The following is a 14,398-nucleotide window of genomic DNA, read 5'->3' on the forward strand; positions in this document are numbered from 1 at the left end:
ATTCTATAGAGAAACACAATTAAGATTCTATAGAGAAACACAATTAAGTTTCTATGAAATAAACACAAGTTTCTATGGACATTATATGTATTATTCCAATTAGAGCAATACATAATTTATATAGCACACTTTCATAAGACTTCATTTATTCACATTTTACAATAGGATTTAAAACTAAAAAAAAGTATTTTATATAAATATATAATTATGAAAAATTAAAGATATTAGGATTACACATTTTAAATTTATTAATATGTTCAAATTTATAGAAGATACATATCTACAAATTTAAGTAAGAATTTAATTATTCCACGAATGATACTGAAATTATGTTTTGTTAATTAACTTCTCACGAAACAATTTTGTTGTTTAAATAAAATGTAAATGTCCTAGGATTCTACATATGATATCCAATTCCAGGAATAATCTCCCCAAAAGAATAAAACCATGACGTGGAAAACAACTGAGAATGAAGCGTAGTCACGGAATACTTCGATCAACCGAAAACAAGATTTATTTCTATATTTATACTTAGGGATAATGAATATGTTGGTACGAATTTTAGCGTACTTTCTAAATATCTAACATCCTTATTTTGTTCAAATATTACCGTAGTCGAGCAACAAACAAGACGAATAATTTCCGGCAAATTAAGCCGCTGCAAAATGTCAACAAAAATAAAATAACTTGGGATTTGAGGAAAATTACATAGATAAGGAGGATTGCGAAACAAGTGTTTAAATATTTACTGTCGAGTGAGCTGTGGTACAACAACAGCGACAATGTTTTTCAATCGCCTTCCCTATCAGTCCTTGGATAAGATAAAAAGGTCATATTTATCGTCATAAATAACTTTGTTACAAGGACACACCGACTCTCGGAAAAGAATTTCATTTCATATTCATACGAGCAAATTAAGAATCTGTTTGGCGGGGAAGCGAAATCCTTGATTTATTCATTTTTCTAGTCACTAATTTTATAAGCTAATTATAATTAGTTTTTTTAAATACAGACTACCTTTTACTATAATAAAATTAATAACTATATACTATGTTATTAATTTATTATTGAATATATTTTTTACGTTAAACTAATACAAATATAAACTACGTTAAATAATATAAATATATACTACGTTAAATTAATATAAATATAGACTACGTTAAATTAATATAAATATAGACTACGTTAAATTAATATAAATATAGACTACCTTAAATTAATATAGACTACGTTAAATTAATATAAATATAGACTACTTTAAATTAATATAAATATAGACTACGTTAAATTAATATAAATATAGACTACGTTAAATTAATATAGACTACGTTAAATTAATATAAATATAGACTACTTTAAATTAATATAAATATAGACTACGTTAAATTAATATAAATATAGACTACGTTAAATTAATATAAATATAGACTACGTCAAATTAATATAAATATAGACTACGTCAATTTATCATAAATTTAATTACCTTATATTATGTTTTTAATTAATTACGATGATTATTTTATTATTGAATGATATAAATACAGACTTAGTTAAATTAATGAAGTAGAGGCTACGTTAAATTAATAAAGTAGGGGCTACGTTAAATTAATAAAGTAGAGGCTACGTTAAATTAATATACGTACAGACTACGTTAAATTAATATAAGTACAGACTACTTTAAATTAATATAAATACCAAACTGATTTTTAGAGTTATTGTGCAATCAAGGTTTAATTCAACAGAGAAGCCCCTAGGTTCCAAATATGCCCATGACGAAATATAAAACTACCAAGGACGATAACATACAACTCAGTTCGCTTACCAGTCAAACTCCGAGCTGGGCGAGAGCGTCAGCGTCGAAAAAGATTCGATATGATACTTATTTAAATTATGTTACTTATGGTTAAATTAATATCCATTGCTTTAAATAAATTATGATGATTCTTGTTATTAAAATATTTTATATGAATTTAACGTAAAAATAAATAAACAATCCTATACAATATTACTGTAAGTTCTTCAAATATTTTTAATGATTGAAAACTTTTAAAGTTCACAATATAATTTATGTACACGATTTTAATCTCTTTAGAAATTAACATAAATCATAACCAAAATTTTAATAATAGAATTAAAATCCCAAAGTTAAATTTGATTTATAAGACCAACATATAAAATATCAAATTCGGGTCAAATTATCTAAATATAGGGGAATTTTAAAACTATCTTTAACAGTAATTTAAGTAAGGATTTTATAAGATTTATTTAAAATAGATTTATAGAAAAATTACGTTTTATAGGGTCATTTAGAATTTATAAGAAATACATAATTTAAATCCTATTTTTCCCATTAATTTTTCTTGAAGAAGTGATTAATAATATTCGTACAGCGGTAATTTTAAACTAAAATTTAAATGAATCTTATTTAATTAGTAATTATAATTTAATTTTCTCTTAAGTGGTATTGCTCAAAAATACTTTGTACATTTTCATTTATAAATTGAATTATAATAGCCAATTTAAATTAAATGAAATCTTTAAAAAAACCATTTGATGTAAATCACCAATTTAAATCAAACTGATTTTAATCGGAGAATTCCGCTTTTGAAGGCCAAAAGCAAAAATAAATACGACTGGTAATATTTTTTCTATTTGTTCAGCTAGTAAGCCACACATCAGAACTTTTCAAAACTTTCGGCTCCAGCAACAAAAAAAGTCCCAACTAAAAGGGCGACATCTGATTGAATTGAAAAAGGTGGAAAAAACGTCATTTAGTATAGATGGCGCTGGTGGACTTTTAAAGGGCGGAGGGGGAGGGAGAAGCTGGCTCCGTCGCCGAAACAATGCCCAGTGATCCCGAGGGGGGAGAGGATCCTCTCATTTGGACAAGATTCCCATTTAGAAAACTACGGAAAATCTGCCGCAGAAAAAGCGAACCCAAAAAAATGGGACATTTGTGCCGTCATTGGGCTAAAGTGATGCTTAGAGCAAATAGGAATGGCAACGTATTTGGACGAATAGCATTTAGGAAGCGAATAAAAAATAAGGAACTCGTTACGGAAGAGACTGACGCTGAAATATGACGGCGCAGGGCTTCCAACTTAACCGGGGATACCGCCAAAATACGGAGAAAAATAGCCCAATGTTGGTGGGGACAAACAGGGTTTGTACGAAATTTATTTCCCTGATCAATTTGCCAATTTTTCTTGAATATTTTTGCTAGAATAAATGAATTAAATAATAAATTTAAAATTAAAATAAATGTGGTAAAATCTTGCAAAATATTTATTATGTATTTTTATACATCTTTCTCAAAATTTATTTGCCTAATTTTTGTGTTAATTTTCAAATTCCCCGACTTTTCCAGGTCGTGTACGAACCCTGACAAATATAAATGATTGTCTTCAAAACGTATAAATTATTAAGTCATAGACAACCGTCAAATTCAGTCAATATTTTGGAAATTTAAGTTTTTATCATATCCAGATAGTTTCACGTTTTATTATCCTGATACTGATATAATTAAACATACTTAAAATATTCATTAAGGAAACTGCACACTTTTAGCGCATAAATAGCATGCTATGAAATAAATAAATAACTAAATAACACGATATCAAAGACTAAAAAATCTGGTTAATTATAAAAAAAATAGCCCAAACCCGCACACGTCACTAATAGAAACATTTTTATTATCTAACCGCTTAACTAAAAGTCACAATTTTAACTTCACAATGAATGTATAAACTCCGTACTAGGAAAATTAACGTTTAAAAAGCTTTATTCGTAGGAAACGTTTAAAAAACGCGCACTTTCAATGGAGAAATAGCCAAATTGGGCGGGATGGCGGTTAACTCGACAACGTCACGATCTTGATAGGAACAAGACTCTAAAAGTTCTTATAACAGCCAAAAAGTCAGAAAAAATATAAAAAACGGTAGAAAAGAACGGAATCAAGTCGTCGGTTCTTCCCCCACTCAGATTCCACCCCCCCCCCTTTGTAAGAAAAAATAAAAGTGAAAGCTGGGAGGGAGGGCGGAATAAATATAATATAAAAAAGAGTAAAAACCATTAGGAGACGAAGAGGGTCTTTTCCGCCGCCAGAGAGCGGCAGCGGCGGCAGAGGGGAAGAGTATAATTCTTTTCTACGTCTCTCAGTAGTGGATAATAGATAGAGACATTTCAGCAGGAACCATGAGCAGAGCCAACGAGAAAAAAGTCACTAAAATTAAGAGGCGCGCGGGAGAGGGGAAGCCCTGTTTATTCGACTGCACCGGGGCATTTTTTTAGCGGCCGAGGGAAAATATTAGCTTAAGATGAAGCTGGGCCTAATTCATTTCGTTCCGCGCGTTGCGTCTTCGCTAAGATGGAATCTGCACAGGGTGTTTCGTAATGCCTCTACGGGGCTACTTTGCCGCCTATCAGAATCGGTTTTTACAATTCATACATGAAAATTTACAGGGTTTTACAGTTTGGTTCTCAATATCGAAAAAAAAAACAATAATGTTTTTTTTTCGAAATAACATATGAGATTTTTTTTTGGACGACAACCAGAGATTTGTTTTTTTTCCCAAATAAAAACCTAGGGTTTTTTTCCCAAATAAAAACCACATGGGCATTTGTTTTTTTTCCCAAAAGACAACAAATGTGTTCAGGGCAGTTCTGGGTTTTGATTGTCCTTTCCCCGAAAAAACATATGGGTTTTTGTTGTTTTTTCCCCGAAAAAACATATGGGTTTTTGTTGTTTTTCCCCCGAAAAAACATATGGGTTTTTGTTGTTCTTTCCCCGAAAAACATATGGGTTTTTGTTGTTCTTTCCCGAAAAACATATGGGTTTTTATTGTTCTTTCCCGAAAAACATATGGGTTTTTATTGTTCTTTCCCCGAAAAACATGGGTTGTTGTTGTTCTTTCCCCGAAAAACATGGGTTGTTGTTGTTCTTTCCCCGAAAAAAACATACGGGTTTTGTTGTTCTTTCCTCGAAAAAACATATGGGGTTTTGTTGTTCTTTCCCAAAAAACAAATGGGTTTTTGTTGTTCTTTCCCCGAAAAAGATCTAAGGGTTTTTGTTGTTCTTTCCCCGAAAAAACATATGGGTTTTTGTTGTTCTTTCCCCGAAAAAACATATGGGTTTTTGTTGTTCTTTCCCCGAAAAAAATCTAAGGGTTTTTGTTGTTCTTTCCCCGAAAAAACATATGGGTTTTTGTTGTTCTTTCCCCGAAAAAACATATGGGTTTTTGTTGAAAACATAAGGGTTTTTGTTGTTCTTTCCCCGAAAAATCATATGGGGTTTTGTTGTTCATTCCCCCCAAAAAAATGGGTTTTGTCTTTCTTACCCCGAGAAAACATATGTGTTTTTGTTGTACTTTGCCGGAAAAACATACGGTTTTGTTTAGTTTAAAATATTCTTTATTTAATAATACTTTTTTTAAACTCAAATTAAAAGTTACGTTTGATTTGTATGGATTCTGTTGTAATTGTAACAAATTTTCTCCGCACTATTTTTTTTCAAAACATAAATCAGCTAAGCTAATACCCAGGGCCCCATCCTAGGCCAAAGTCATTAACTCGGGTGGCCGGGTCACAATGCGTAGGAGAGTGGTGGTCAGCCCTTCATGCCACGCGAGCCAACAGCTCCTACATTCACCACTACCGATAACCTCAGAAAGTTTTTATAGATGGGAAAACCGATGAACTCTAGAGAAAACCCCTTTACCGTTATCGGAGAAAACTCGCAAACTCATCGCAAAAGGAGTGGTTCCGAGTTTCCACTCGGAGCTACAAGCTGGGATCGAACCCGGCTCCTCTCGCTGCGAGGCGAAAGTGCTAAGTAGCCCGCCACCCCCCTTTGAAACCCGCGAATGACATTGGCACTATGGGTAGATGGATACTTCTCTCGCGATAGACGTATTATAAACGTCTGGTCTTACGCGAGATTGACGGAACAGCATCAGCCCTGTACGTGAAGTCAAAAAGAACGACCCCGTTTCCCTTATCTGACATAGTAAGGCTGGCCCGAATGACCTCGCCACTTGGTAATTACGGCCACGGGGAGCTCAACTAAGCTTTATAAAGAAATTTTAGCGACAAATAGGATCCTATACGTTTAAATATAACGCGTCATATTTTAAATCTTCATTCTTTTCGGCCAAACGCTACGTACAACAAGACGCCGTTAAATTTTATACGAGTGATTATAATACGTTTGTTGACGTTGGCTGTTTCATTCTACAGAAAAATACGTCCGTTCGGTGCGATTCCTTAACCTGGTGAGTAACGTAAGGCTAGGCTACAGTGGCGGACTCGTTGAGGATTGAAAAGCGTTCTAATAGATGCGCATTTATACGAGGCGTTCATTTATGGGAGGCGAGTCTTTTAATGCGGCTATAATTTAAAGAAGGCAGGGTGACAAGTCATTAACGGCGAGAAATATATTCGCCGATGAACCCGACAGCGGCGACATCTATTGTTAGATCGCGTCCCTATCTTTGACGATCTTCTAAATTATCGTTGTATGGAAATTTGGAACCTTGTTTAGCGACCGCAAAAAAGTTCGTCAAAACTACATAGCGACTTATATTAGAAGCTACGCTTATCAGGTGGAACTCTTATCAAACGGCATACAGAGGCGGCGTCAGGAGATTTTTCTCAATTGTGGGCCACCCTTATATATTGACTTGAAATTTAAATTTGTGGGCCAATAACAAGGAGACTACCCGAGGTGGTTATCACCGATTTTGTTGAAACTCGGGGGTTGGGTAGACCTTATGGTAGTATGAAAATTTCCAAAGGGAAAAGTTGCAATGGGCTTTAGTTTTCCCACGGCAACTCAAAATGTTTTTGACCTCTGATGTGAAAAAGCATGGGATTTTCTAGGTTACCCAAATTTTGTTAAAATTTAACCAAAATTGATAAATTTTAGCCAAAATCATTGATAAATTTTAGCCAAAATCATTGATAAATTTTACCCAAAATAGGTCAAATTCATCTTTATGGGTATATTTTGAAAATTTAATTTTTAAAAAGTTTTTAAGTAAGTACCCTGTGAAACCGAGAAAATCCCACGCTTTTTTAAATGGAGATTTTTTCGTTTTGAGCGATCAAAAACATTTTTGGTTGCCATAGGAAAACTAAAGCCCATTGCAACTTTTTATACTACCATAAGGTATGTGAAAACCAACGTAGGCTACCAGTAACGCCGCCTTTGACTGCATAATCACAGACTTTATATCGCGCCAAAATATGTCGGCGGCATTTTGTATAAACCATGATCAGCAACACTGATATCATGGTTGTTTCAGGGCCCCACCTTCGCGATAATAGGAAAGAAAATTACTTTTCGCGATAAAAATATAGGGAAATAAGGAACTTTCCGCGTTAAAAATAATATAATAGGGACTTTCACGATAAATATGGAAAATAGGGACTTTTCGCGATAAGAACAGGGAAAATAGGGACTTTTCGCGAGAAAAATGGGAAAAAGGACTTATGGCGATAAAAATAAGGGAAAATGGCAATTTCGCGATAAAAATGGGAAAATATGGACTTTTGGCGATAATAACAGGGAAAAAAGGGAATTTTCGAGAGAAAAATGGTAAAAAGGCACTTTTGCGATAAAAATGGGAAAATAGGGACTTGATGGAAGCCCTGTTATTTATGTAGGTAGTATAAATTAAACCGTATGAAAAATACCATTTGGTATTTTCCCACAAGTGAGAGTGAATATAATATTTTTCTAAATATAGGACATAAGCTTGAGGTATCAATATTACACTGCATTATTGCGTATTTATTATTAACATGCAAAAACATTTATATTTAATACGGATTACTAGAACTATTGGAAGTTAATTCTTAAAGTTAATATTTATTTAAAAATAAATTAATAAGAAATTTAAAGTTCTATAGTTTAAATAAATTCTACTAATATTATTTTTTAAGCGTACCTGACTATTTACAATTACAATCAAAAACATTTTTGATTTTTCTTGAAAAAATATTTTTTAAATTAAAATTCAATTCACACAACGTTAAAAAATATATTTAATTTAATTAATAATAATTTAGTAACTAAGCAATCTGCATATATAATATTTAAACGATTAATTAACTATAAATTAAGTGAAATGTGAATAAATTATTTCTGAAGGATTAATTAACAGAAAGGTTAAGCCCACGCTAGAAAACACGTAAAAGAAACTGGTAGATAAAGCAGTTTGTACACAATAAGGCTATGTCTAGCGGTTCTCTATTGTCAATTATAACAGAAAAAATAGTCGAGACGAATCTAAGGAATTCAAGCCTTTGGAAATAGCGTTATTTAAATGCCCCCTGTTTAATCTAAATATGAAATGAAGCTTATTAAGATAAAACAAAACCTTTGGGAATCTACCGCTTGCCTATTCTCTGTTCACCCGTATACATTCCTGTTGTCACGCGCCTTTAATGAGTTCCAAGTATAAAACGCGATTTCTACGTCGCCCTAATGTTGTCAAGACACGAAAGGTTTGTCCAGAACGTGCGTGACGGGTTTAACTCGAATAAATAAACGTGTAGCTAACTATAAATGAAGCTCGTTAGAAATTCTCTGGGGAGTCGAAAGCGACACGAAAGTTAGCGCTAGACTGTCACCGACGCTAACGGCTCTCAGTTACAGCCAAATCTCCAAACTTGTTTATTCGTTTGTGAGGAATTACATCAGCCAGAAGTAGATTATATCGCTTTGGAGAGAAGTACCCATTTAGGACATTAATATGGAATTATGGAACATATTTTTGAGGTACTTTTCGCCTCAAAATATAAAAATTATACTGCCTAGAGATATTTACTTATTTATAAATAATATTTTGTCGGTAATAGTTTAGAAATTCACCATATGATGAATTTCCCGCGCACAATATTTTTTCTTCTGAAATTAGTTTTGAAAAATTGACCAGTGCACGCGAAAGCACATTTTTACAAAATTATTATTATTATTATTATTATCTAGGATCAACAAACACAGTACCCCACACAAGGAGAACGCAACCCGCCAAAAGTCATGCATTTTCTTGTGTACATTATAGACTAGCCGCGTTCTCCTTGTGTGGGGTGTTGTGTTTGTTGCTCCTAAAGTGTGATGAAACACAATGAATATAATCATTTACCAAATGCGCACCACCGCTTTCGTGAATTTCAGTTTTTTATTATTTCAAAAATTTATTTGACTGATTTTTTTGGGGTCATTTTAAAATTTATTTACAATTCTCTTACTTTTTTGGACCCTTTTCAAATTCGTTGACTTTTCTCTGACCTTTTGGAATCATTTTCCAATTTCCCTGACCTTTTGGAAACATTTTCAAATTCCCTGACCTTTAGGAATCATATGCAATTTCCCTGACCTTTAGGAAACATTTTCAAATTCCCTGACCTTTTGGAAACATATGCAAGTCGTGTACGTACCTTGTCTAAGAAATCGAACATTCCAAAAAATCTATACTGTTACTTCAAAGTTCAAACGATTTATTTTCTATACGAGAACAGTTACTGAACGCAGCCCTAATAGCTAGTCCTCAATGCCTCGTCTATATAGACTAAGTTTCTAGGGCCTTAAATCAAAACTGTATCAATGCACACAAAAAGCCCTGAAACCTTTTGCCATTAAAGTCAATTCAATGACTATGACCAAAGCAACAACAACAAAAAAATAAATAAGGTCATAAGTTAATAGAAGAAAAAGTAAAGTTGTACTTCCTACCTAGATCTCGTACGCTATGAGGAGAGGAACCCACTTCCGAACCGTTAGTTCCGGCGGAAGCTCCGGTGAAGACAGCGCCCCTGGGTGGCAAATCCGGTGGAGGATCCGGGCTCGCGTCCGGAGTTCGATCTTCCGTTTCTGGCCCGGGAAAAAAATAAACGAAACAAGTTGATTAGGACCCCTAAAAACTTTCCGTCAATACCCCCGCCGGAGTGATAAACGATCTCACGCAAAAAATATCATAAGATAATATCCTTTTTTCTTAGGTCCCCCAACTGCGCCGAAATCGGGTAATTTGAGGAATTCTCGTTGAAATAACTTCGAGGAAGAACATTAAAAGTAGTTCGATTAAATTTAATGAGCTTAAGGCTCCCGGAATAATCAATGTAGGGTGGCGGGAAGAAAAAAAAAAACCCATTAGCGGCAACTAGCGTTCCCTGGTGTTGGAATTGGACGTTAATGTTTCCCCTATCACCGCCAGGGTGCCTCTTTTTAATCTCTTTTCTGTCCCCATTAATGGCGATTTTCGGTCAGCTGACTGCGTTTCGCGCTCAAAGAGCATCCCCGCTCTAAAAATCCATAAAAGAGCGTTAAAATTGATTTCGTTCAGCGCCGGTAGGGGGCCTTCCAATTTAATTAGCGATTTATCAAATAAAATGGTATTAGTAGAGCCGGGAAATTTTAATTACGATCATAATGAACTATAAAGGATGCATTTCAATAGGACCAACAAAAACAGCCTCGTCAACTTTCAAAATCCTCCGTTAGGCCTAAAGGCTTGTTTTCACTATTAGGAAAAAAATATGGTTAGGCTTAATTTATTATTTCGCCTCGTCGCGTTTTTACGCTACTGACCACTAGCTTTTAAGCCTAACGAAGATTTTGGCGTCGACGCAGGCGGTGACGGCGTTGTGGTTCCCGCGAATACCAGACCAAGAGGAATTAAGGATTTTAATTAGTTTTAGTTTTATAGAATGCCATATTTTGATACATCAAACTTGCTTTAGTTTCTATATAAAATTTTGGCATCAAAGTTTTCTATAGAAACTATATTAGCCACGACGCGAAAAAAATCACTCAACAAATTTCGCAAAACAAAATACAAAATTGCGGAAAAACTAAAAATGCGCCATTAATCGCAATGCGGAAAAATAACGCAACGTTTTCCGCACCACAAAACACAAAATTGCGGAAAATAAAAACGCGCGAATAAACCACAACGCGGAAAAAAAATCACGGAACGAATTCCGCACCGCAAAACGATACATTGCGGAAAAATAAAACCACGTAAATTCGCCACGACGCGGTAAAATTACGCAACGTATTCCGCACCGAAAAACACTAAATTGCGGAAAAACAAAACGTGCCAATAAGTTACAACGCGAAAAAATGAGTCCAGGAATTCCCAAACGCAAAACGCAAATTTGCGGAAAAACCAAACGCGCCAATGAGAATTAAAATCAACCTACGATTTCGCAACGAAACCGAGACTTTTTCGCAATGAAAACCAAACTTTATAAATATCCAGAATCTCTTTATTTGTCCATTTCCAGCAAATATTGGTAAAGTGGCCAACCTAAACAGCTAGATTCCAATAAAAGCGTTTTTTTCTTCCGGTTTGGCGGCGCAAATGGATGGAAACCACTTTGGAATATTTTAAAGGGAGAAAAATTCGATTCGGAACCCCGCGACAAACGGAGGAGCTCTTTGCGAAATTTACGACAGTCGGCGAAAAAGAACCTCCGCGATCAGCAAGCGTATCGAAGAAGCGCATTGCCTTTATCCGATACGCCGGATCGGGGCCATTTCTTAGCGACTTTCCCGTGGGAGCACACCGCCATCGCGAAAAGAGTCGACCGCTTAAATATTGCAACGGTGAAACTTACTTTTAGCTGTACATTGCCGGTCTCTGAGCCTGGGTAAACTGTTTGTGGTGTTCGACTGAAGACGAGGTCTGTTTCGGACATCCGAGAGAAAAGAATAAAAGCGCAATTACTTCACTCGACAACGACCAAATCGACCAGATTACTGTTGCTTAAAATCTAAGCGCTACTAAAGAGGTTTTACGACCGGGACAAACAAGGTACCGGCCGGAACAATCAAATACATAAAAAAGGTTCTTCCGAAAATTTCTGATCTAAAATCCCTGACTTTTGCGGGTTATCCCTGACTAATTTTTGCCAATATTCCTGACCTTTTTGGTAATATTTTTAGACATTTTCTTTTATTATTTTAGGTCAAAAATTCTTTGTTAATGTGTGGTTTGGTTGACTTACTAAAATCCCCGATTTTCTACGAAATTATTTAAATCCCTGAATTATCCCTGACATTTTTCCTCCATTTTACACATCCCTGACTTATCCAGGTTCTGTACGAACCCTGATAAAGAGAGATTAAGCAAAGCGCTCTTGAAGTATGAACGACAACGTTGGGAGTCCGAGACGTTGAGGAAGAAATATTATTCACTTCAACCAAGAATTTATATTTAGGGAAAATGACCATGCTAAGACTATTTTTTGGGTGGTCATCTCAATCCCACATCATGCTCTATAACAATAAGTACCTTCCCCCTAAAAAAATCCAATCAGCGCTATATCTCAATGGTTCCCTAAAACTCAATAATCAATAATCAGCTAGGCTAATACCCAAGGCACCGAGAGAGACTTTTAATGCCTTTAAACAGGTGGCCAGGTTACAATGCCTAGGAGGGTGGTGGAAACTACGAGCAACAAACACAACACCCCACACAAGGAGAACGCCACCCGTCAAAAGTCGTGCATTTTCTTGTGTACCATTTTCATTGGTTAGGCGCTTTATCACCTGCTGCCGTCGGAAGGCGAAAATTCGGAAATTATCTCCCCCCCGCCCGTAAAACGTTCAGCGTAAAGGCTCGTCCAATGAAATTTGTACACAACGCTGTGTTAGCGTGTTTAAAGGCTAGCTGCGTTCTCCTTGTGTGGAGTGCTGTGTTTGTTGCTCTTAGGTGGCAAGCCCTTCATGCCACACGAGCCAACAGCATTTTAGTGTACTCTGGTTTACCGCAAATATCTTTTCTACCGATATCGCGTCATTGAGGAAGATTTTTAATCAGACTATTCTAAACACTATTCTTCAACACTAGGGAGCTTTTCGGCTTCTATTTAATAACGGTGCGTGGCGCTCGCTCGGTGGCACGTGCTAATTAGAGCCATCTTCATTAAAAATCTTCCTCATTATATATAAGTCTTGGACGAGTAGGAAAATTTTAAAATTGAATATTTTCATTTAAACAGACAGAAATATGGTGTCGTCTTCAAGTTCTAAAATATTATCCTCCGAAGTTAAATAAAACTTTCGAAAATAATGAAGTGATTCTCGACGTTGTCATTCAAAGTTCTGGAGTACATTGCTTAATCTCCCTAAGAGCGCCGTTGTAAACTAAGCGGTTACGGAAAGGACAGTGGTGGATGGGTCCTCCAAATCCGGACCCCCAAGCTGCAAGGGCCGCTAATTTTGACCGGTTTCCCTTGCCTCACGTCGGGCCCGTTAATATTTAGATATATTTCATTTTTCATTGTTCATACAGCTATTGGCCACCCGATTTCCCTGATATATCCAGGTTTCCCCACAGATAATTTCCCGATTTTTCCAGGTTCAAGATACCCTCAAATAAAAACGATTTACAGAGTAACTCATTTCATGTTTGTAAATTTAAGGTAAATTGGTAACGTATTTAAGTCAAATCTTTAATAAGAAAATCTTATAGATGAAAATGTTGTATTTATTATGTCAAACTTTCTGAACCATCATAAATTTCCCGGATTTCCCCTATTTAAAAAAAACGGAATTTCCCTGACTTTTCTGTCGACAGTCGAATTCCCTGATATTTCCAGGATTTCAAGGTCTGTATGAACCCTGTTTTTTAATTTAGGTGGCCGGGTTATACTGCGTAGGAGGGTGGTGGCAAGCCCTTAATGCTACGCGAGCCAACAGCTCCCTACATTAACTATTAACGTCAACAAGATTTTATGGAAAGGGGAAATCGAAGTTGTCTGGGGGAAACCCCGTTAACCAATGGGGAGATAACTTGCAAACTCAACGCTCCTGTGCCTCAAGCTGGGATCGAACCACGAGGCGAAAGTGCTAACCACTCCGTCCGCTAACACGCCCTAACTTCTCCTTTTAACGTAACTAACGTCCATTAGCCTTAACTTCTGTTGAACCTGGTGGCCAAATTGTTAAATTCGGTGATCCTAAATAAATAGTGTATACTCCCCTTAACCGATAAAAAAGTAATATCAAATGCCGGAAGTTAGAGAAAGTGCATTAATCAGGCGGCTAGAGGGAAGTGATGTATGAAGGGACTGAGGACGTGGTGGGAGGAGTCACTTACGAGTTTTCTTCGCTGGTGTCTCCGAGGTGCCTCATGCAGTACCTGAGCGTGGACAGCCAGGACTTCATGTCTCCGGAATCATGGGCTTCTATGACGTATTCCATGTGATTCTCCGCCTACCCAAAAGGATCAATAACGATATATAATACCATGCAGTGTTCCTAAAAAGTATTGTTGTTAATTTTCAGGAAAAATGAAATGCGGAAAATTTTTCGAAAAAATGAGGCGAAAATGCCGCTTTATTTAAATTAGCAAACAATATTAGACTAATCATGGAATGAAAACTT

General features: G+C 35.6%; 1 protein-coding gene across 1 annotated transcript in view; it reads right to left on the reverse strand.

The window, feature by feature from the left end:
• Lnk (SH2B adapter-like protein Lnk) overlaps nucleotides 1–14,398 on the reverse strand; it is a 78,363-nt gene that overhangs the window by 8,336 nt on the left and 55,629 nt on the right. Inside the window, exons 3-5 of the mRNA XM_090159500.1 lie at nucleotides 14,112–14,227; nucleotides 11,626–11,693; nucleotides 9,740–9,877 (exon numbers count right to left, since the gene is read on the reverse strand). Of these exons, the coding sequence (XP_090015626.1) occupies nucleotides 9,740–9,877; nucleotides 11,626–11,693; nucleotides 14,112–14,227 (322 nt within the window). The remainder of the gene's footprint in view (nucleotides 1–9,739; nucleotides 9,878–11,625; nucleotides 11,694–14,111; nucleotides 14,228–14,398) is intronic.

Source organism: Leiobunum rupestre, chromosome 9, assembly GCF_980474605.1.
Source record: "Leiobunum rupestre chromosome 9, qqLeiRupe1.1.hap1, whole genome shotgun sequence".
Taxonomy (NCBI): Eukaryota; Metazoa; Arthropoda; class Arachnida; order Opiliones; family Sclerosomatidae; genus Leiobunum; species Leiobunum rupestre.